Source organism: Carassius carassius, chromosome 25 (assembly GCF_963082965.1).
Source record: "Carassius carassius chromosome 25, fCarCar2.1, whole genome shotgun sequence".
Taxonomy (NCBI): Eukaryota; Metazoa; Chordata; class Actinopteri; order Cypriniformes; family Cyprinidae; genus Carassius; species Carassius carassius.
In genome coordinates, this window is record NC_081779.1 from 19,135,864 (window position 1) to 19,161,198 (window position 25,335).

General features: G+C 37.0%; 1 protein-coding gene across 1 annotated transcript; it reads right to left on the bottom strand.

The window, feature by feature from the left end:
• Nucleotides 1-731: 731 nt before the first annotated feature.
• LOC132104338 (protein FAM91A1-like) lies at nt 732-23,841 on the bottom strand. Its single transcript, XM_059509749.1, has 24 exons — nt 23,525-23,841; nt 22,531-22,615; nt 22,178-22,329; nt 21,095-21,152; nt 14,757-14,824; nt 14,419-14,532; nt 13,942-14,032; nt 13,135-13,197; nt 12,814-12,920; nt 12,664-12,702; nt 9,830-9,942; nt 8,734-8,843; nt 8,464-8,573; nt 8,015-8,101; nt 7,570-7,699; nt 6,648-6,796; nt 6,168-6,302; nt 5,531-5,644; nt 5,357-5,429; nt 5,096-5,233; nt 4,661-4,768; nt 4,363-4,486; nt 2,590-2,659; nt 732-2,245 (listed from the first exon to the last, which is right to left on the bottom strand). The coding sequence occupies exons 1-24, from the start codon at nt 23,594-23,596 to the stop codon at nt 2,042-2,044; spliced, it is 2,514 nt and encodes an 837-aa protein (XP_059365732.1). The 5' UTR covers nt 23,597-23,841; the 3' UTR covers nt 732-2,041.
• Nucleotides 23,842-25,335: the final 1,494 nt, after the last annotated feature.

A 25,335-nucleotide genomic window follows, 5' to 3' on the forward strand; every position in this document is an offset into this window, starting at 1 on the left:
TGAGCTCTATCAATTTAATAATTCAGAATAAGAATTTATTAAGTCTTTTTAAACTGTAAAAAAAAACTATTGAACCTTTTTCCCAAAAAGTGACAAATTACATAAAGATATAGTTAATTACATAATACCAGTTTTGTTTTTCTGCATGCACTGCTTAAAAACATGAAACACTGAAAAGACAGAGAGAATGAAGTAAAAGGTTATAATCATTTCATACAAGTCTGTAGTGTAAAAGTTTCATAGGCTGCAGCACATCTACAATAAAAATAGATAGGGTAGCCACCCGCTGTCAAATTTCCTCCCATACACACATTTCTTGAAATATTGAGAGTTTCTGACTATAGTACTGACCTAGTTTTAAAGAGCAAGCCTCCAGATAAAACCAGTTTTAATTAAGCTCCAAGAAGATTAATTATAAAATTAATGACAAAAGTCTAACCACTACATACACCGGCCTCGCACATATTGTAGGATGGAAAATAAAGAACATATCAAAAATTTTTGTTGATAGGCATCATCAGATGTTTTCTTTTTTTTCTCTTTTCTTCTCCCGGCTTGTGCTTTTCCTATGATGCCATGCCCCATTTCAGGGCCTCACTGCCCCCTGGTGACACCCTAAATTTGAGTTGCTATAGTAATTAGTCATCGGGACCCATCCTGTCTGAAGCCAAGCTTCAACAATCTGAAGTTAACAGCTTTTTAAATGACAAACTGCATGCTAACACTGGTAATGGGTGTTTCTGTAACATATTTATTAGTACTTTCATATAGTTTTTACATATTCATTTGTTATGACATATATTTTGGTAAATGGAATTGCGTGTGGGGAAAATGTAACTTCTGTACCCATTTAATTACAAGAGCATGTTCACAGTCCCATCAAGTACACTAACAACAGACAGTTCTTAAAATGCAGGGTGACTTTATAAAACTATCGGTTATTTTATTTCTCTAACACTGTGACTGGGTCAGGCACGGAGCCGGTGTTGTTTTGGGTCGTATCGAAAGGAATGGAAAGGGGAAATAAAGAACAGCGCACAATACACACAACGACTCTACACACTCATCATGCAGCACCGAGATCTCTAATCGGTCTTCATATACCACTACCATAGGTTTGATTGGGAAAACACTGGCAGCACCCTCAGTAAAGGCGGAAGGGAAAAAGTCAGCCCACTGAGGGGGATTTTAATGCTGTATTACTGCATATTCGCACAATAAACTCTAAACCTATACTGATATTCAACACATTTAGGTACTGATGGATGACTGATGACCTTGCTGTCACTGCTTGAAGGTTTTTGGACTAAAGTAGATAGTTTGTTCAAGTGGAAAAATGTTCAAACTGGCCTAGTGGAATAAACGCATTTGGTGATACAGTAGTCTAATGGGCACAAAGCAAACAAGGCAGCCAAAAAAAATAAAATAATGGTAAAAATCTACATAAAACAAGTTGGTCTTTGGTCTCAGTGAAGCAGAAACACTCCTCTGCTAAGCAGAATTGAGACAGACAAGTTTTCCAGCTGGAATACGACTTAACCGAATAAACTGTAATCAAGTTCCAACAAAGGTCTCGATTTCCAAAAAAAAAAAGAAGAAACCTGAATGTCATCCACAGGCTTTGTGCAAAACGTAAACCTCAACTTCATGTTTTCAAACCCTGCTGATTCAGTCAAGTAGTTTTTGAGATTCTGTGCAGTGATATCATGCATAAGTCACAAAACATGATCATACGAGTAGGGCAAATTCATCCATCTCCAGGATTGGTCCTATGTTATCCAAGCAAAGTCTATATACACATTAAAAGGTCAATATAGGATAATTTGTAAATAGATTTTCTATTTTGTAGTTGGGTGAATGGGACGTGTGATTGAACCCATCAGGACTTTTAGAGTTACTCTGGATGCTCGCATCCAAACGTGACGGGAGGCGGCAGCAGCAGCACTTGATGGCTGTGTGTGATTGAGTGCCACAGGTAACATGGTTACTCATGACATAAAAGATCAGAAGTGAGTGGAGTATGGTGTGGATCTGAACAGGGTTATTTTGAGGGAGGTGTTTTATGTGGGCTGATCTTCTGTGGGGCACAGATATGCAGGGAGGGCGGCGCTCGGCCGCTCCATTCCTTCAGCTCGCCGTCCTTGAAGAACAGGTTGATTGCAGGTAGGGGGACGCCAGACTCTGCTGGGGGCTGACTCAGGGGACCCCAGACCCCACTGTCAGGGTCCGCGGGCTGTTTTCCATCCTGTGAGGGATGGTGAAAAATAGTCAACACGTATAAAAAACATCAGAGAGTGAAAAAATACCAGGGGTCTGAGACTTCTTGCCCAAATTTTATAGAGATTGCACTCTCATAGAACAATTTCTAGCTGATGATGGGGAACATTTAACAAAGAAAAAATTATATTCACTATAGAAATTTCCATGACTTTATAAGATTCCATTAAGTTCCTTTAGGAAATTGCAATTTTAAAGCTTGCTGATACTTCTTGGTTTTCCATGAATGTGTAATACATAAGACATTAGCACTGCTACTATGAACTAAATCAACATTACATTAGGAACAATTTAAAATTGGGGAAGATGTACCTGGAATGAATGAACAAAACTGAGAAGTTTTAATGACAGTTTTCGACTGGAATGTAGTAACTCTTGAAGACTGCAAAAGAAAAAGAGTGTGTTTTTATTATTTAGTATAGTTACATATATACTGTAATTAAGGCTGTCAAAACGAACATGATTAAATATGCGTAATGCAGCTTAAATATGCTACATTTTTCTTAATACTGTTAATGCATTTATTCAGTACGTCATTATGCAGGCAGACATTAAACAGAGGCTAGTCTTAGACTTTCACAGAGATGGGTGTGATTTCTCACACAGCCTATTTTAGTGTTATCTGTCACTGTAGTAGGGAAGATAATATTAAAAAAAAATTGCTAGCAATGATAATTAAATGTGCCAAAGGTGAAATATTTTTGTTCTGGAATACACATACAGAATTGGTTTCCTGTGTGTATGATTATTTATATATACAGTACAGGCCAAAAGTTTGGACACACCTTCTCATTCAAAGAGTTTTCTTTGTTTTCATGACTATGAAAATTGTAGAGTCACACTGAAGGCATCAAGGGCTATTTGACCAAGAAGGAGAGTGATGGGGTGCTGCGCCAGATGACCTGGCCTCCACAGTCACCGGACCTGAACCCAATCAAGATGGTTTAGGGGTGAGCTGGACCGCAGACAGAAGGCAAAAGGGCCAACAAGTGCTAAGCATCTCTCGGGGAACTCCTTCAAGACTGTTGGAAGACCATTTCAGGTGACTACCTCTTGAAGCTCATCAAGAGAATGCCAAGAGTGTGCAAAGCAGTAATCAAAGCAAAAGGTGGCTACTTTGAAGAACCTAGAATATGACATATTTTCAGTTGTTTCACACTTTTTTGTTATGTATATAATTCCATATATAATTCCACATGTGTTAATTCATAGTTTTGATGCCTTCAGTGTGAATCTACAATTTTCATAGTCATGAAAATAAAGAAAACTCTTTGAATGAGAAGGTGTGTCCAAACTTTTGGTCTGTACCAAACGGCTGACTCCACTGTGTGACCCTGTCTCTGTCTCTCTCTCTCTCTCTCTCTCTCTCTCTCTCTCTCTCTCTCTCTCTCTCTCTCTCAAACACTCACACACACAAGCAACGCGCAAAAGTCCACATTTGAACAGTCAATAGCAAATACTTAAACTAAAAAAAAAACATACTTATAATAGCTGATTTAGATGCGCCAGATTGTCATAACAAAGTCAGAATTACCTCCTCTCCTAGGTTCATGAAACAGTCATCCATAAAATGCTTTGCTGTTCTGTTGTAACTAATCTTAAATATTCCTAAATGCATCTACTTTCTGAAGGCCAAATAAAGAGCTTTTGCTTTCGCCTAGAAACACACAGCATCTCCCTGACATGACATGACATTTGGGTGGCATTATGCAAATATTTCCACGTAGACATGTGGGGGCGTGTTTGAACGAGCCGTTTTTGGGGGGCATGGCAGAGTCTTAATGGATTTGAGATTTTACAGATCTTCTTCATGCACCAAGAGCTTGTAACACTCCAAAGAGAAAGGAAAAATGTAAATTGCATCATATGAGCACTTTAATATATATAGTGTACAGAGGACAGGAAATTATGGGATAAAGAGGTGAGATTGCAAGAATAATGGGCTGGATTCAAATTTGCTTTGCTAGAAATGTTTGCTATGGTGCACATCGATGCTCAATATGCCAGCATATGTCTGCAAACACAGTATTTTTAACATTCTTATGCAAAGCAAAAAAGGGACATTTCTGATTTTCAGGTTGTCACCTGTCTTTGCTGCAGAGTTTGTGGGAGACGATCTTCTCACACACTTTGTGGTTTAACTCGGAGCTAAAAAGAGGCATCCCAAAGCAAAGCTCCAGAGGAACCCATTCATCCTCATTGGACGACCCTGTGAACAAACAAGATTTTCTGAGCACCTCATACTGACTCAGTCACATAACCAGATTGATTAGCAGCACTCACTAGTACTTTCAGCTTGGTCTAACACATTTCTAGCATGTTTAAATCTATTCCGCATGTTTTCTCCCTCAAAAACATCTGCTCTCAGTCAAAGAACACCTACCTTCTGTTCCCGGTTTCTTGCTGCCGTCTCCGTTATTCTCCTCCGTAACCAGCTCAAAAGATTCATTGCTTTCGTTGGGATCAAGCCCTCTGCCAAGCTCAGGGTCTCCTGTGAGGAAAGCACAGAGAGTGAATCTCATTGTTCCTTTGAGACCCTGAAGGTAGCGTTCAGGTTTTCACTCTGATAAGTGATTCAATCAAACATGTGGACTGCAATTAAAACATTAATTGAATTAGAGAACTGCTCTATTGAAACACGCTGGTGAGAGCTTGAACCGACTGCTCTCATTCTAATCTAATTGCAGCACTTATAGTGGCTAATACAGCCAAGATATAGCATGGAGTGGTAATGATCAGTATAGGCGCCGTCCTTATCAGGCCTTTTGGAGATTGGTTAAATGGACAGTGTGGATTGAGAAGAGGCTCTTAGCCACACCGTCGGTGTCACTGGGTCGTCTGCGATGTCTGTTGTTGTGGTTCAGCATGGTGATGTAGCCACACTGGTGCTCCAGATCCACTTTGTCCCGCAGGATCTTAAGGGCTTTGTGCGCACACATATTGGAATATGAGAACTCTGGGAGAGGCAACACAAATCAGAGAGTCCAGTTAGAACTAATGGGTCTTTCAGAGTGCTAAACACATCTACAGTGACCCTAAAAAACCCCGGGCTGATATACATATAGAACTATGACTTTACCTGCTTTAAGGTCTTCGTCATCAAATGGGAAGGGGACATAGACAGTCTCACCATGCCCATGCATTCCATGACCCTGAAAAGAGTGAGAGATTTTGGTAAATGTTTTGATAAAATTAGATTTGAGAACGTGTTAGATATGAGAACTCTTGGTTGTTCAGGGTCTCCCTCCATTACCTGAATGAGCACAGCAGAGTGGGTGAGGGCATCATTCAACATTGTTAGCACGTTGGATGTCGGGGCAACCCCGGGGTCATGACCCCATGATGTAATAAGCAGTCGGTCATAGGCCTGAATAACATATGGGATGATTATGTAAGCACTAAGCATTATTTGTAACTTTTGTTAATTTATGCAGAATTGTATTTCTATAAAAATATGCTTATAATGCATAAACTACATTTCAGAATTTTGAGGATGGTAAGTGTTTTTTTTTTGGGGGGGGGGTACTTTTATTCAGTAAAGATTTTAGCAACAGTGACAAGAAATACAATTATAAGGATGCTTGGAAAAAAAAGGTTAAGCACACAACTTTTGAATGGTAGTGTAATTTATATGTACTATTTCTTATAATTTAGTCTTTTTTATTTATTTTATTAATGTATGGGTAGGGCGAGAAAAATTACAGAAAAATTCAAACAGATTTAAAAAAAGAATTCAATATTTAATTTCAAGAAAATAGATGTATTTAAATATTTAAAGGAATATTTTTAACGTAATTAAAAATTGTATTAAAGAACAGATTTACAGAAAGAATTAAAGCACAATAAAATACAAACACAAATGAAATAAACATTTGAATGCTGAGATCAACCTGGAAGATTTCTGGCAGCTTCCGGAGCCTGGAGCCCTTGGACAGCAGTAGTGAAGGAGGGCCTTGACCAGTGACAGAGTACAGGTATAGTTTGAACCAGATGGAGCTCACCTCAGGAATGGCTGGACCAATGTGCTGGAAGAGACACATCAGACATATAATATAAAGCTACTCTAATAAACATGGCCAGCTTCCAACCAAACCTCCTAGTGACAAAACATGTAATGCAAAATGTGAAGTTATTCTAAATGCACACCATAATTTCTCCTTCTGGCCAAATGCTGACCTTATTTGTAAAAGACGTGTAGTTAGTGGATGCAACTTTTATAAAAAAGCCCTGAGGCAAAGAAAGACCTATTTAGCTTGAACGCTACTCTCAAGAGAACAATGATCTGACTGCTCACTGAGCGAGCACAGTTTCGTAAGTCCCAGCGATCATATATCCCTCTCTACGGGTCTGACTACAGTCTCCTGGGCTACCTGAGGTGTGCAGCTGCTGATTGGCCGGATCTCGTTGCTGAGAGGCGCCATGGAAACTAGCAGTTTGTAGTTCTTGTTCAACACACGGCTGCAGGTGGCAGGGTCCAATCCCAGCAGGCTTTCACAGCGGAGGAGGTCCAGAGGCAGGCCTGATGAGAAACACAAACCAGGACATGTGTCTACATGTAATTGAAGGAAAATTTGATTTAATAAAGATCACAGTGATACAGTTTAAATAAGGAAACTGATAGTGATGTGTATTACCCATTAGAATTGTTTCCACAAAAAATGAAGCAGCAAAAAAAGTGTTTTCAACACTGATAATAATAATTATGTTTCTTGAGTGGCAAATCAGCACATTAGAATGATTTTTGAAGGCTTATGTGACAAGATTAGAGTAAATATGCTGGAAATGTAGCTTTAGGTCACAGGAATAAATTGCATTTTTAAATATATTAAAATAAACTTCTTTCAAACATATTTAAAATTCCCTAATCATTCAAAAACTTTTGGCAATCTTTGTAATTTTTTATTATGTATTATTATATTTCACATGCTCAAAATAGTATATTTGCTTTTAATCTGAAATTACTAAATTATTTAACTAATTATTATTATTATTTTTAATGAATTTGAATTAAAATTAAGAAAGAGAAACCATTATAAACAAATTCAAAAACTAACAGAGTAAAGAATTATGGCAGAAATTTATGACATCCTTTTCGCATTGTTAAAAAGGCATACATGAACATTTTTAAATGTAGATGCAATGATGCAATTAAATTGTTGAACAGATTCACTGAGAAGGATTCAAAACTGATTCATAGAAATACAACTAATTGGTCAACAACAATATAATATTTAATAAGTAAGTTGATCTCCCACGTCTAGTATTGAAAAGCCCTCAGATACTGACACATACCTATATTTGGTACATCAGGGCCCTGATCAGGCGTGAGATCTTTGTTGTAGCGCAGAAAGAGTATTGTGTTCCTGAGGGTCAGCGCATGGTCAAAATATCTCTGAGCCTCTCCTTCAGCAGTGCTCTCAACCTTATAACATAAAAGCATCCTTATCAAGCTCAACACACAAAGACAGTCATTATGTCTGTGAATGAAAGAACATGTGCAAACAAGAAAAGAATAACTAAAGGTTGGAGAGATTATTAAGGGAGAAATGCAATAGTCTTTATGCTTTTGTGTGCACAAGAGATGTGAGAGCAGTGCTCAAAGTGAAAAATGTGTGTGTGTTATATAATCAGCCCCTGGCGGTGGCCCCTTTCTATTTCGATACAAGCACAGAAACGGAGATTGTCTGTCCACTGTGTGTCCCACAGCTTCTTTTGTGTCCTATAATAAGGGTATTACCTTCTCCAGTTCCATGAGAAAACTGTCCAGGGTCTCATCAGACAACTTCCCAACTTCAAACATAGTCACGGCGTGGCTCTTCAAGTTCTGAGATGAAAAAACAGCACATTAAATTCCAATACTTATAGATGTTATATGATGAGATCATATGAAGACAATCTTGGACAATCCTCCTCTATGTTCACTAAATCAGTAGTTCTCAACTAGTTTAGCTTCAGGGTACATATTTTGGGTTGCATTTAAACAATTTAGTTTTTACTATTTAAAACCGCAGACTTGGCAACCCTGTCTGTAACCTGTTTTCAGTCATAACCCACCAACTGTGAACCACTCCACTAAATATTATCAAGCAACTTTAAAATAAAAAAATTAAATAAGCCACATGCAGTGTATCAAATATGTGTTAGCTGTAAAGCAGAAATACTTAGATCTATGAATGAGACACTAACAGGGGACAGATTGCCCATCATGAGGAAGGCAGTGAGGGTGGAGTCAAACAGGAAAGCGATCCTCTTAGTCGGGGCGGCTGGAATACTTAGACTGCTCACACTTGCGGTGTCTGGAGGACAGGGAAAATCATAAAGTCAATTTAATTCACATTATTATGGTTTATGTACTGACTGGAGCCAGACTAATGTCACACTAGAGTAGAGTGAGTTAGTGTCTAATGGACGAGTGGAAAGATGTTTCTGACTTAATGAAAGCTGTTGTGCTCTCACCCTGGTCCTCCAGGCTGGTGGTGTCTGTATCAGTGGCTGAGGAACCTGCCTCCATCACTGGACTGCCACCCTCCCATGACAGCAGCATCTTCTGAGGGTCCATAGTGCCTCTGGCAAGTGTAAGAAAACACCAAGGTATAAAACACATGAAACACCCGACTAAAGAGACATTCACACAAACAGCAACTGCTGATTTGTTTTACAGGCTATACATTCCCATTCTGATAAGGGCTGCATATCGACATTGATTTCCTGATTATATTTGATTCTCAATCACAAGCTCTCAATTCCATTTTGATTTCAATTTGTTAGGGAATCATTTGGGAATATTGAAGTTACAATGTCAACAGCTACTTAATCGCCTAACATGAATTTTGACTAGCTCTACAGGTTCTCTTTTTTTCCTTTCACATTTCCAAATATTTTAGCCATTACAGATTGTTATAATAGATACAAAGATAATATGCCGCATTGGTATAGAGAAGGAGATTATATGATTTTTCCAGAATTTGAATGTCACTAAAACACAAAAAAAAAAATTCAAAGGTTTTCCTTTATGGGAAATTAATAAAGAATAATGCATAATAATTATAATAATACATTTTTTTATTAAAGGATTCATTCATTTGAATTATTACATTATCAAAAAATGGTTAACTTTTACTAAAATTAAAGAATTATCATGTTTAGCATGATATAAATAAATAAATAAATAAATAGCTAGGTGAACAGATGTGGGGTACTGCATGTGTTAGGTGTAAACAATCATCCATCACTAACCTGGCAACATCTGCTAGACGTGAGGTGGCACTTATTATATTATTTTATGGCAGACATGCTCATGCATCAACTACAAATGGTAAATGCCAATTAAAATGCCAATCCTAGGATTTTAAGAATCAATATTCAGTTCATTGGAAGTCGTATTTATGATCAGAATATGATATGGTATGATACCAATAACACAGATAAAATCTCTTTCTGTGTGAACAGCACAGAGTTTGAAATTTCTAGAACAGTAAGAGTTTTGTTTGTTTTTCAGACGTGAGCCAGAAGTAAAAGCCTATTCATCAGTGTCAGGTAGGCTTTCTCATACTTGAGTCTATTGACCGAAGGGGCACTCTTCCATGAGGGGTGCATCTGGTCCGGGCTGATCACCTGACCCTTTTTGATAGCGAACCCCAGGCGACAATACATGGACACCGCATTCTGGAAGACAACAGAGAAAAGTCCAATATTCTTTCAGCATTCATACACAATCCAGTGATGATTATTAACTACTATAATAGCATGTTAACACCATTAATTTACGAGGAATTCTTCCAGTCTCTGAATTATGTTTGGAAAGCATTCACACATATCTTCATCTATAATCCATAGCAATATCGAAAACAGCTTTATAATAATAAACATCATCACAGCATCAATGCCAAAACACAATTTCTGCCTGCCCTTTTCACCTGACAACAAGAAACATAAAATCTGTTGCATCTGTTGCATTCTGCAGCTAGGCCAATCAAGCTAAGGTTATGAATACACATTCCCTTAGTTTTAGTAGTAGTAGTAGTAGTAGCCCTTTATTGTCACTAGTCACAAGTACCAGCAAAATTAGCCATCAACCCGTCCATACATACACAACATACATACAATGGGGTAGACAGAACAGGAAGACAGGGAATTGAGGAAGAAATACAGCATAACATTAGGAAAGTGAGGAGAGAAAAAAAAACAACACCCATACTATGCTCCTTTTGGGAGTACAGTATGGGAACATGAAAAAACACCTCAGCAACAAAAGCACATACACCATAAACACACGACTTTGTAACTGGGGACGGAAATTGGGGGGGTCGAGGTAATCCAGTGCAGGCAGCAGTCGTCCTACCCTGCAGCTAGAAAGCGCTGGTCATGGACCCGCTTGACAGACTGGCAGTACAAAGCGGCGAAGGCGAGGGATGGGGGTTGGGGAGGTGAGTGCAGATCTGTATATGTGTAAGAGTTTGTGTATTTGTAGGCCTGGAGAGTTGCGATTCTCTCTAGATGCCTCAGTCCGCAGATTATACAGCGTCACAGCAAGTAGCCATGGAGCCTTGGTCAGGTCCTAGACAGAGTCAACAACAATCAGCAGGTGTCTTGTGGGAAACGGGTTGAGGAACGCAGAGCGTCTCGTTGCCATGCTTTCCAAGGGGAAAATTTGTTATCCAGCCAAGGCCAAGCTGGGAGTGGAGCCGAAAGAAGATAAGATACCAGTTGTTTTGGTCTAGTAGCCGCATTCCAATTTAATGGTCACTATGATTGTCTTTTTTGGTCCCCAAATCCTCCAATTTCCTTTCCAAAGCCGTGAGCTTCACCGTGATGTTATCCATATTGCAGTTAATAGTCTCAGTCTCAATGCTGACCACTCTGCCCACTGCTTCAATCATGACAGGCAGCCTTGTGAGGCTTTGGACAGCTGTTCCCGTCTTCTGAATTTTCCGATAACCCAGGGCAAATCCAATCTGCAGAAGACCTGTTATCATGGTTCCGAATAGGTAGATGTCTTCAATGTCCTCCACGGAAAGAGCCACACGACCCGTCAATTCGCCCACGCGTCCATCGTGTAGCCAGCTGCAAACGTTCCGGCAGGGCAGTCAGGTTCCCCCGAACCCAAGCTCCTCGTTGAGAAGATGGTGTCAATTGCGTTGAGAGACCAATTTATCAAATCCATGTTTCAGTTTAGGAAAGCAGTGCAGAGAGAGTCTCTCAAAGTAGACGAGACAAGAGACATGCGAAGCAGGCAAGGCAGGGGAGGAGAGGAAAGAAATGCGACCGCCTCCGTTGAGAGCTGAAGTATTAGTTTCCAAAGGTTATTCTGTACATGGCTATAAGCTCGACTCAGAATGGTTCTAGGTGAGGTGGAACAGAAAAGAAAATTGCGGTACTGTCACATATGAAGATAAAACTGTTAGCTCTTGAGAAAGATTGAATGGTACTGCAGAAAGGAGGTCAGGATTTGGGCTCCATACAGCCTGATACTATATTCCCTCATTGTACTATAAATGATAAAAAATATGTGAATACTGTATAAAAATTTGAATATCACTGCACAGTATTTTATATATGTGTTGATTAGAATTCTCACAGTTTACATATACATACATTATATATATATATATATATATATATATATATATATATATATATATATATCATAAACTATTCTTACATAAACTGACATACTGTTTGGCTTTATTAAAGATTTACAAAAAATTAGGAAATAAAAAGAGAAAAAAATTATTCACGTTTCATAAACAAGGACAGATATTAAAGCTTTTTCAATGAAGCTCTCTGTCTTCAGGCACATCCCTATCAAAAGGCACTATGGCTGTCACACATAAAAACTGACGTCAATGGCTCTATTCAAATATACTCTGTCATCATCATTCACTAAATGAATAAGTTTTCACTAATAGGATGACTGCAGGAAACATTTCATTCTGTTTGTCTTAGCAAAATGTCAAAGAGATAATGAAAATTAATACTACCTATCTTGTGTAAAGATAAATTCATTGGTAAAGATCGTGTCCTTTGAGTCACGTCAGTGTTGGCTTTTCTAATAAGGAGTTATGGATTTTCATGATGGATCTCATGAATAAGCTTGCTTTCCACTCTGTCAGATACTGAAATGGGGCTAAACAGCTACAAAGCAAATGTGTGAACACAATGGTTCAGTCCTCATTCACCTCAGTCTGCTTTAAACATTCAAAGAAGGACTCATTTCACACCCCATCAAAAAGCCAAAGGATTTGGAAAATTGCCTTTGCGGCGGCGGTAATTCCAGAACCGGTGCATCCTGGATTCACCGCCCTCTCAGTCAGCTATAAAGGCATCATTTCATATCAAACATTCCATGTAAATGGCCTTCCATTTTCATCCCTGCATGACACATACCTTCACCAGGCCCAAGTCGATCTCCAGTACATTAGCCAGCTGAAATGACAAACAGAAAAGTGGTATGACAGTCTCAAAGACAAGCAGAGTCACTGAAAAGAAACGAGACAGCATTTCAAGTGCACTGCAAAGTGAAAACTGAATATGCACCTCTGACACATTAGTCTGCTCATCGATGGACACAAAGATTTTGTAGAGTAGCGTTTCGAAATAATCACCCTGGACTCTGTTCATGACAAACCCCTCAAGCGGCGGCACTGAAAATAAAAACCAAGAAGAGGTTGTGTGTGTGTGAGCGTTGTACCCTAAATGTCTGCTATTCTACCAAATGGATTTGTGATCATCCTATCATATCTTTTTAATCAATGATTCTTCCAGCCACTATTATGTACATTCTGTGGCAATGGAAGAGCAAAATCCTTTTCCAAAGAGGTTATAAATAAAGCCTATTTGATAAACTGCAGTGCATACCTGATATACAGCTGTCATCTGATATGGGCACATCAAGATATATATAACCCCGGTTGTACAAACCTGAAAAAATTGAGAAGATAAATAGATAGAGAGTTCTTGTACTGAATGTACCACCTATAAAAGCACAGGGCTTCAGACTATGACTACCGGTAAATGGTGGCTTTTTCCAACCTCTTTTCTAGCATGTGCGACTTACATTTTTGTTAGAGGTCATACTGGTCTGACTTCAAAACCACTTTTGGACTGTGCTGCCATTATCTGCTGTGCATGTGAAACCAATCATCTGCACAGGCCAAGAGACAGCTCTGCGCAGACCAGTACAGACTAGATGTTACCATAGTGACTATTACAGGTTGGCTGAAATCTTACAAATTTTAGTAAATGTTATTATGTTTTTATTATTTTTATTATTATTATGTTATTAATATAACTATTTAATAAGTGGGGTTAAGGAATATAACTTTTACTATTTTATTTATTATTTATTATTATTATTATTAACTACGGTAGTTATAGTCTCACTGTCAAAATATTTAAAGTCTATCAAAATTAAGCCTATATAAAAAGTATCAATTAAATTAATTAATTAAATTAAATTCACAATTGTTAATGTTTTTGTTGCTCTTTCTGAAAGCCTGCTATCAGTATGTTCCACCATATACGGTCCTGAAATAGGATGACAATTAATTCTTCATTCCATCATAACATTAATGCTAAAATATGAGTACACTGTATTCATGCATAGAGCATGACATTATTTCAAGTGGTTTACTTAAAGACTGAAACTGTGTCAGTGACACTCACTCAAAACCACGTTGAACTCCATCGATCCAGCCACCTGAGGTCCAGAATCTATCATCTTATCAATGGCGGTCTTCTCCGACACAGAGCAGGCCTGAAATCAACCCAGCACAAAAGCACTAAAGGTCAGAGATATTTCAGTACAGTTACAAACCTTCAAATGAAAAACTAGAAGAGAATGTTGTCCTTTGACCGTTTCATGCAGGGAATATGAAGGAAAATGTAGCTGTTGAGAATAATTTGTTAGGTTTTTATGTTTTGTGCATCTTTTTATATTTAAAAATTGCGTAACTGTTAATGGTGTGTTGGAAAACACAGTTGCATCATAAAAGAAGTATTAAAATGGTTAATGTATTTTTATTCTCACTAACTACATTTCTTTAAAATAATATTACCGTATTTCCTTTTTTCCATTTCCAAAAGCCTAATGCAATTTTGTGAAAGAGAGTAAAGAAACATTGTTAAATTAATCTGCCTTACCCTGATGTCATCCTCGGTGATATATCCAGTCTGTACCACCCACCAGGGCTCTACTGTGATCTCCACAGGTTTTGCTGGCAGGAGATCCCGAGCCGTTTTCCTCCGGAAGAATTTCTAACCACAGACAGATGTTGCTTAGGCAACAGTGTGAGGTTATCACCATGTGTACAAAGCATTGCTCTCTATGGATTACATCTTTCATCTTCAAATGGAGCAATGAAACCATACAGATTTGAGAACCATCTACTGAACATCATGTTGAAATCCCAGAAGAGCTTTCATGGAAGTTAACCACAACATCCTAATTGATCTACAGCGTAAAACCAAGAGCGACTTACTTTGGAAGATCTGCACTGGTTCATTAGGTCAATGTACTGGTTCCTGCCAATCCCAAGCAGCCTCAGACCTGAAAGGTCAACAGTTAGATCAATTAACATGCTTATGGATGCCAAACTACCAAATACTTAATGTGTGGACACTAGGGATGCACCGAATATTCGGCCACCGAAAATTTTCGGCCGAAAATGGCCAAAAAGTGCATTTTCGGTTTTCGGCCGAAACACTTTTATTACCGAAACAACACGGCCGAAATGTTATGATGACGCAAACAGAAACCGCGACCTGCACGTGCACCTGCATAGCGCAGACCACGAGCTCCCCGCGTCATTCACTTCACACCAGTGGGTCTTAATAGAGAACATTCTCTCTATTCTTATTCCTTTATTCGCAGCACTAAAGCGTCTCCTAACAAAGAGATTGAGACGGACCACGAAGTGAAAACAAAGAAAAGTACAGTCTTATAGAGTCTGTTAGCACACGTCTCACTGAGATCTTTTCGGATCCTCCGCACTTCATCGCGAATGTGCTTGATCCGCGTTATAAAGACCATTACTTGGACGCGGAAATATGGCAGAGCACACGAGAAATGCTCCAGGCCGCGCTGGATGCGGAGAACCCGCGTGGAGACGGAGAAGCGCCAAGCGCAGGAGACTGAGATCAGAGCGCAAAAAAAAAGACTCGTCTCTGCATATATAATACACACACATATACATATACATGCATAATATCAGATTGTAGCCATATTTCTGCTAGATTTTTTGCTAGATTTCTGCTTTAATTTGATAAAAATGTTTATTTATGCCCTGGCCCTATTTAAATACACTCTCTCAAATATTTCTCAAATGTCAGGCAGATGACAAGCTCAACTGCTCAACAGCTAGATGGTTATCTGTCTGAAGTCCCCATCCCCAGAAGTGATAACAGTCTTGCCTACTGGAGAAGTAATGCACTTTCTAGTACTACAGAGAAAAATTTCAAATGCTCTTCACCTAAATGCACTTTTTATGAGAGAACAGTTAATTTTAAAACCTTTCTGCAGGCCAGTAGGCCTGTACATTATTATTTAATATACAGATGAGTGGGATTAAATTTTAGTTTGAATTTTATTTTATACTGTGCATTGTTGCAATGTGCTTAATAAATATTTGCATAATTTGTAATTATGCATTTTTATGTTTTTTTATAATTTATGTAATTGTAATTATCTTTGAAACTTTAATATTAATTTATGCAATTGCAATGTTTTAATTTTAGTAAAGTTAGTACACGGTCATAGCAATAAATGCAATGGTACTAATAATTGGGATAATTTCTTTCGGTGTTTCGGTTTCGGTTTTCGGCCTTGGTTTTCTTTTTTTCGGTTTTCGGTTTCGGCCAAGAATTTTCATTTCGGTGCATCCCTAGTTATACTGGGACATATAGACCATTTCAGTGAACGCTCTTTGCTCACTTTCTGCATATAATTTAAACCCAGTTTGATTAACCATTTTGTTTTCATGCTGCTAAGACCACTAATGTGAAGTGCTGATTTTCTTATGAGTAAAAAGCAACAAAATTGGTTCTTAGCTTGTTGGTAGCCAGAACATGACACGTCCATGTGTCTATTGCACATAAACATAAATAATCACTATTACAATATCAAGATTAATAAATTACAAATATTTTTGGTCATAATATTATAGCCCTACCCTACCCATATGAATTTATACAATTATTTATATTAATTTTTTTCATGGTTTATGTTGCTGAAATTTTTTCACATCTATCTACACTCCATATTGACAAAGCAAAAACCAGGTTTGTAACAACGTTGCAAATTCATTAAAAATAAAAAACTTAAATGATTAGATTGCATAAGTATTCATACCCTTTTCTGTGACAAATTTAGCTTGAAGATGTTACTACACTTTGAGTGGAGTTAGCTATGGCAAATTCATTATAATGGATGTGATTTGGAGGCATTTACAAAGCATTTAAAAGTTTCATGACAGATGCAGCTTCTGTTCCATCTTTGATGTAATAAGTTAAACTAATAAAAATTTGATTGGTAACAGTCTATCTGATTGATTGAAGTATTTGACACAAAAGACAACACAAATACATATGTTAATAATAAAAAATGCCCTTTTTGAAAGGTAAAAAATATTGGAAAAGTTTGTTTCAGAACCAGGTTTATACCCAGTAAAACTGTTTTAAAACAACATGTTGGTATTGACTGTAAAAAAGCTTAATTCTGCACACTTGCTTACAAATATAGCTCCACATTTTAACGTCACCATTTTTTTGTAATTTATTGTAATCACAAATTGTCCTTACTTTGTAATCATTATAATCACAGCATGTAAGACTCTATGAAATCTGCTTAATTTTTACCCAAATTCTGTTGTATTTTTCTAGTTTCTGTTTTAATTGTTATATTAACTGGTATTAATCAAATAGCATGTCTAATTAATTGAAATCATGAAATATTTAACAGCAATTTATTAAAAGTTTAAAGTGCCCCTATTATGCCATTTCCAATATTGCCTTTCATGCAGTGTGTAGTAAAGAAGTAAAGCTGAAAGTGCACGATAAATAAAATTATTGTCTACCAAAATAAAGAATCGACTCTCTACAGTCTAAACGAGTCGTTAGTAAATGAATCCCACTTCCATGATGGCTACACGTCACAGGATAATACATTTGCATAATGTTGGCCAGCCGCGTAAACAACTTTAACCCGCCCACAAACACGTCATTCTACTGACGATTGCTTCTCTAATCTCGAGGAGTTCAACGCGGTATTCTGCTGTTGGAAAATGGAACCGAATTCTGTTTATTTGGATCAGCCACTCCATTGAATCACAACCTGTTAGTATGATAAATATTAAATGTTTATATTTTCTATAGAGCATTTAAAATACAGAACTATTGAAATAGGCGTATTGTTTTCCACACCGCTGTATGTTGGTGATATTAAATGCATATTTTGAGAAAACTAAAGTGTTTTTTGACATGCATGTAATCCTATTGTAGGATATTACCAAAATAATATTAGGAACTGTAAAAATGGCATAATAGGGGCACTTTAACAAAAAATACATTTTTAAGGTCCTATGAAATTTTTTTTTTCTCAAATTCAGTTTTATTTTTATCACATTTTGTTTTCCATTAAATTTCTTGAAAAGCGTCTGCTAAATGCATAAATTTAAAATAAACTTTTTAATTTTCGATTTTTCGGCTAAATAAATTCTGGTAAATAATGTTTCTGGTGAATATTCCTTAAAAAATAATGGTTTAATAATAATTGTATCAGTAGCAGTAGTGCTATTATTACATTAAGTAAAATATTTCTGTCACAGTTTCTTCAAGTTACACCAAACTTTTATTTTGACAGTCTGCTGTGAAGACCTTTAAGTTTCTGTCTGTATATGATATGATATGATATGATATGATATGATATGATATGATATGATATGATATGATATGATATGATATGATTTGAAGTGAGCAGTTCCAGAGATTATGTTTATGTCTTCATGTGCTCATATATTGAGGCTGAAATCATAGGGACATTATTTTGACAGTCAGCTCTGAAAATAAATTACGCTTAATTGTAATGTGGAAATATGCATTTCCTGTAAAGCTGATTTGAAACAATATGTATTGGGAAAAATGGTGTAAAATAAATGTGAATAAATAATAAATAAATAAAAATGGAATTTTGAGCAGAATCATTATTTAAACTTAAAATTCAATGTGGCTTACATGCGTTTTCGACTACCTCTGAATTGTTTGATGATCACAAAACATTTTGGACCCAGTTTACACCTCTACTGAGTGCTGACTGCATATGCTTGTAATTGGTAGGACATAATGGTGTTTGGGGGAACTTCAGTGACTTTAATATATTCCTTTATGCACCAGATCCTGCCTTCCTGGGGCCTCAGCAGCCCGTCCCTCTCCATGCATAAAGGCACAGGGGTCTGGGATCATTAGAGAAGGCCAGGCCTGACTGCGGCGAGCCAGGCATGATGCCAAAGGCCGTGGGGTGAGCTGTGAAGAGCAGGAGTGCATCCTCACTTCAGACAAAGAGATTAGAGCAAGAGACCCATGCATAGCCTGCTGGCTACCTTCTGTCGACCCAACCCAAAGACCAAATTCTGTGAGATCTCTGAGCATGCAGACCCAGCTATTATGGGCCAATAACAAATTATTTATTTCATAAGAGTTTAATGATGTGCTATTATGTCAATTATTTTGTACACAGATGCTGTGGGGTACAAATATGTGTAGGACTGTACAGCCTTCTACACAATTTGCTTTAATATGTGCCTGCAATTCACATAAGACTGTTGATATCAACTCCCATAAGATACAACAGCACATTTCTTTCAGCTGAATAATGAAAAGACAAATGGGTAAATGTAAGGGGTTCATAAAATGCAATTATACTCTAAAATTCTGTATTTTTTTTTCCACTAAATAATATATGACTGTTTGTATTGTTTTCAGGTGCCTGTACACTATTATTATTTCTCCTTTGTGGTGACTTAAACAAATGAATAATCCAACTAGAAATACAAAATACATTATGTCACTCTGTCTATTTACACAGTATTTTATACTTGAACCACACAATATTGCTTTCAGTGCTTTGAAGGTTTTTTTCAGATATATTTGTATATTAAACAGTATTCTATTCAAAAACAATATTAAGCTATATTAACAAATGCTGTAAAAAAATTTTTTAGTTCATGACGTCTCATGGATTAACTAATGTTAAGAAATATATTTTTTTATATATTATTTCAATAATCATTATTTAGTAAATGCATTATTATACCTTTGAGCAGCATTAAACAGTACAAGTATCTTTTTGTGGTGTATATATGTCTAATTTGCAGTGTAAAGACAGCGCTCCCATATTTCTTCTGAAGAATTAGCAAGGTTTATTCATTAAAATATTTACATTCACTATTATTTAGAGTAATTCTGAGCCAATTCATTCTGGGTGGGCAATGCACAGTAGAGATGCGCGGTTGGCGGTTACAGCCGCAGACAAACCGCGGATCGGGCGGATGACGTGTCGAAAAATAATATTTTAATTAAATTCGGGCGGGTGGCGGGCTGTTGAATCAATCAAATTAAAAAGATATGTATACATTGTAAAATATTGTTATCTGACTATACCTACATCCAAAAAAATCGAGCACACTTTCAAATAGTCAAATTTTCATCAGACAGTAATATGGCTAGTCGATTCTATGCAGATCGACTGCTTGTTATTATCAGAGATGGCAACGCCGGCAAAGGAGGTACGTGACAAACTCAAAAAATGAGAATTAAAAACAAAGGAAATAGAAGATCAGAAAAAGTCTATTGGGGCATAGACTTGTCATACAGGCAATTTAGCCTGGTCAGACTTTATGTTCGTTCAAAGAGGGATGGCATATTTATTTTTCTAATTTAATTTTGTGGGGGTGACTGAGCCTATATAAGGCTTAGCTACGATATGCCGTTTTTTATTTATTTTTTTCAACTGTTTGCCAAAACATGCGACTATAGCCTATGCCTACATTAAGATATTTATTTTAATCATTTTTTACTGCCTGTTGTTTCTTTTGGCATATAAAATAGGCATTGTCTGATAGAGATATCAATAAAGGTTCATCTGTGTCGCAGAACTGGTGTTGTTTCCGATTTCTACAAGCTCAATAACATCCACAGCAAATAATAATAATAATAAATAAATAAATAATAGTCAAAAAACTGTGCCCATTAATTAGATGTGCAAGGCAAGCAAGTAAGTTTTAAGGGTTGTTATGGACAACTACAAATGTGAACATTATTAGCCTATAATGTAAATGACTTTACTTCGAGCTTTGTATCTATTTGCCAAAAAATAAAGTGAAATAGGCATTTAGTAGGCTATAGCAGCATGTTGAAATGATGTGCCAAAATGCGTTTTCTATTAGGCTACAATGAAAATATTGTACAGTACAGTGCGTTTAATTTAGGCTATTTATTTATTTTTGTCCCTGTGCGCCAATTGGAGACGGAGTTCACTGCTGATATTCTGAGAGCGTTCTAGTCTCGCGGCTGTCATCAGCAGCGCCTTGCATCGCCCAATCAGTGGATGGCGGGCGGGTGCGGTTTTGAAAATTGGTCAAAAACGTTGGTGCGGATGGATGGCGGACGGATGATGAGTTTTGTGATGCGGTTGCGGATGAAATAATAGCCCATCCGCGCATCTCTAATGCACAGCCGTCTCTAGTGGCTTATGGTCTCGTTATTGTACATGAGCAGCCAGTAACAAATAATGATTCCCAGCTCTGACAGAGAGAGAACAACTTACAGTCAGCAGCAGTGAAGTTGGGCAGGGAATCATAACTCTTCTCACTGTTCATGATGTCCTGAATGAAGGGGAAAGAGACTGGGTCATGCACTTCAAATGTAGTCCAATGAAACAATATTTTGACCTAAGAGTTATGATTCTGTCATCATTTACTCTTCCTCATGCCTTTCAAAACCCATATGACCTTCTTTCCTCGATGGAAAACAAAAAGAAATGTTTACAGCAGAATGTCCAAGCTGCTTTTTTCCACTGAATGGCACTGAATGATGACCATGGCTGATTTTTTTTTGTTGCATAAAACAATCAAAAAGCATCAAGAGACTTAATAATAAAGCTATTTAGATTACTCGTCTGATGCTTTATTGTGTTTTTAATATTTTATGGACAGCCTGGTAAAACACGTTTGGAATAACATGAGAGTGAGTAAATAATAATTGGGGAACTCTCCCTTTACATGATCTCAGAACATCCAAATATATATTACAAAATTTACTATGATTACTATGAATGCTGGTAAATGAATTTGCTTAAGTGACACCAGAAGTCACATGGATAGAAAGCAGACACTGTTGCTTTACAATAAAATATGATAAGCTAACACTCTGCATAAGTAATATACAGTAATCCTCATAAGCTCAAACAAAACACTTCCATCTAGATTACCTGTCTGAAGCATTACCGGAATGCAGAACTTAATGAGCATTAACAAAAGCAAAAATAACCTTGTAAACAGTTAATACTTCTCTATCGCCTCTATCATTAAAGGATGAAAAACACTTGCAAACTAGAACAGTAAAACACTGAACGCTTGGATGCCAGCCCATGTCTACCATATGCTGTGACTGTTTTCACAGTGTAGACAACATCATTTGGTAGTTTGAGGAAATTTAATTAGTAAATAATTAAGAGACGTGGGTGTGTTGCTTATATAGGCAATGCATGATTGAGTTAAGCATCATTTGCTGAGCCGTTACTTCATATTCTCCCCATTACTCTCTCTACACTATTAAAAGCTGCAAAAAAAAAATTAAAAAGAAAAAGCTGTTATGGTAAATGTTATTCAAATAGTTGACTTGACCGAACCTCCATGATGCTGATGTAGTAGGAGAAGGGTGTGACCCGCAGACCCTTGACCATGATGTCAGACAGGTGGTAGGGGTAGAGCATCAGATGCTCCCGGCTGTATTTCAACAGCTCTTCATAATACTTGCGTTCGTCCTTCTTCACATGCCTGACTGTTAGAGAAGAGGTTTTGACAGTGTTGTGGGACACTAAATCAGGGCAACAATGCTCATTATTTTAGTGTAATTACATCTGCTGACAGAAGCTACAATGGGCTTGTTGGTCCAGAGTGGAGTGAGAAACACAAATGGTTTGGAACAATGTCAGAATGAAAAATAGGATTTACGAAAGTGAAAAGCAATAGATTTTCTTACCTAGGTTATTGCGGAAGCGAAGCTGGTTTCGGATACTGTACAGAAGAACCTGCTTTTCATATTCACGCTGCGAGTTTCCCAGACTCTATGAATAAAGCAAAACACTGCTAAATCATTTCTTACAGAAATGAAGGAGCAAAAAATACATTTAATTCCTATGGATTTAGTTAAACAATGCACAATGCAATTTAAACACATAATGTTTGGCATTATGAGAATGTGAATTTGTTTAAACGATTTTAATGTAAAAGAAAAATCACATCAAGAGTCAAAAGTAATTTCCATAAAATTTTTTGTATACAATTGTACTAAATATTTACAAAGCCACAATTGTTGTACATCCCAATATTCTTATTGTGTTAACATTTGTCTAATTTGTTCCCCTTTTAACCCTTTGATGCATTCTATTCTATTTTATATTGCATATATTTCCATTTTTTATTAAAAAATCTAATAAATCAATTAATCCTAAATATTAATAAATCAACAATAATAAATTAACTATTACATAATATTATCCAATAAAAACTAAACATTATTTAAATATTATTGTTTAGTGTACTGTTGTAATGTATATATTATTTCAAAGCATTAAGAAACATTAAGATATTTTATTCCCACAAGCTTTAATAATTCACAAAGCAGAGGGTTACTGTCTCCAAAGGCATTTTAAAACAAACATCTGAAACTAAATTGACACTTTTTTATGATTAGCCTTTTATACCTATTGATGTGCAGCTATTATGCAGAGAAGTCTGATAACAGTAATGAAACTACAATAATGATGATGTGTGTGTGTTTGTGTGTGTGTGTGTGTGTGTGTGTGTGTGTGTGTGTGTGTGTGTGTGTGTGTGTGTGTGTGTGTGTGTGTGTTTACGGATAACTGAATGAATGAGATGACTGACAGTATATCTGCTGATGCTGTGAATTATTCTGCAGGTAGTGCAGGCAGTGATGGGAAGTCATGTCAGATGGTGTTTGTGTGTTACTGTACCTGTTTGACATTGGCTGGGAGTTTGTTCCACGGGTAATTCTGCCTGATGTGAAATTCTACGTCCGTGTTCATTGCTGGACTCGAGCTCCACGTCTATTCTAACAGATACTCACGGGCTTTTGGGTAAGTCCGAGATGACTATACCCTCCCGGTACTTATTTAGTAATAAGACACCGTCAGGCAATTAAATGTCTCCTTTATGAATGTTATTTTAGCCTTGACAGTGAATGTCCACTTCCTTGTATATTTACGCCAGCCTTCGTCACGCTTCTGGGTATGTACGTCACTTCCGCTCAGCGCGTGACGAAAGAGGATTAGTCTGAATGGTCTGAACTGAACCATAGACTGAACAGTAGTAATGGGAAGTCCGAATCATTTTCTCGTATCGGTTCTTTTAAACGGCTCGTTTCAATGAACAAGTTCGGAAAAACTGATTCAGCGGTTCTTTGCCTGATGGTTTTAATGTCGTTTAAGATTTAGCGCATAGCCTTTCCCGTCTTTTTAGATGTATTCTACGGAATCATAAAAAAAGATCCGACTCAAAATGAACAATTTATTCACGAATTGCTGCAGAACAAAACGCATTGCATTCATTTGTAGTAAGGCGGGTGTAAACAAAAGAAACCGTTATAACGTAAAATGAAACTCATATGCTAAATCTTTGCCCACATCTTATTATAAACCTATCATTAATTTTTTTTATGCAAATATCTTCGGTTTGTGTTAAGAAAAATGCATTAACCACACCTATGGTAGGAAAGCAGTGCAGCAGGCAAAGAAAACAGATGTGTGCATCAAAGGGAAGAGGTGACATTACAAAAGATGAGGCTCCCTTGCTGACAAATCAGACTCCATGCATTCTATGACTGTCATAAAATCTGCCCTGATGCATCTTGGTTTTTTCTATCTCTCTCCAGCTATCTATACATGACAGTAATTCATAGTTTCCCAGAATGTAGCTGATGGGTGAGCGTGATTTCACCAAGTAGGCTACAACATGTTCCTGGATCAACGTCATTGTTGATCCTTGTTGATCCTGGAACAACATTCCAATCAACCAATCAGAATTGAGATATAACTTTTCAGGAAATATCTGTTTTAGGCTTACAATCAGGGTTAGGTGCTTCTACACCCTTGTTAATCAGCTATCATTTCACACTGATTTTAGGAATAAAATATGGGTAGGGTTAGGTTTAGGGGTAGGGATTGGGTTAAGTCTATATTTTTGGACAATAATGTTGATCCAGGATCATCAGTAGATGTTGATCCCGGAACATGTCTTACTTGGCAAAATCAAGGCGACCGTAGCTGATGATAGGCAGTGTTGGGAGTTGTCGATCGCGAGTTACGTAATCAGATTACTTTTTTCAAGTAACTAGTAAAGTAACGCATTAGTTTTTAATTTACAATAGTATATCTGAGTTACTTTTTCAAATAAGTAATGCAAGTTACTTTTTTTCCAATTAATTGATTGACAGCTCTCCTGTCCCCATGTTGAGAGAAATGTTACTGTAATTCTAAATTAAATATGAATATGCATTAATTCATCTCACTCACTCAAAAATAAAACACAGATTCAGTATTCCTCAAAATGAATAAAAATAATGCAACTCAGAACATGACACAAACTTGCAGTAATTAAATGTTAAACAACACAAATATCCTTTATGTATTCAATCCCATTCTATAAACCAATGTCTTTGGTTCTGAGCTTCGATGATCCAGTTCAACCATACAAAAAATTTCTCTAGACAAACATTTGTGTGTCTTTTTTTATTGTTGAAGAAGAGTGTTGAATTTATTTTCTTCTG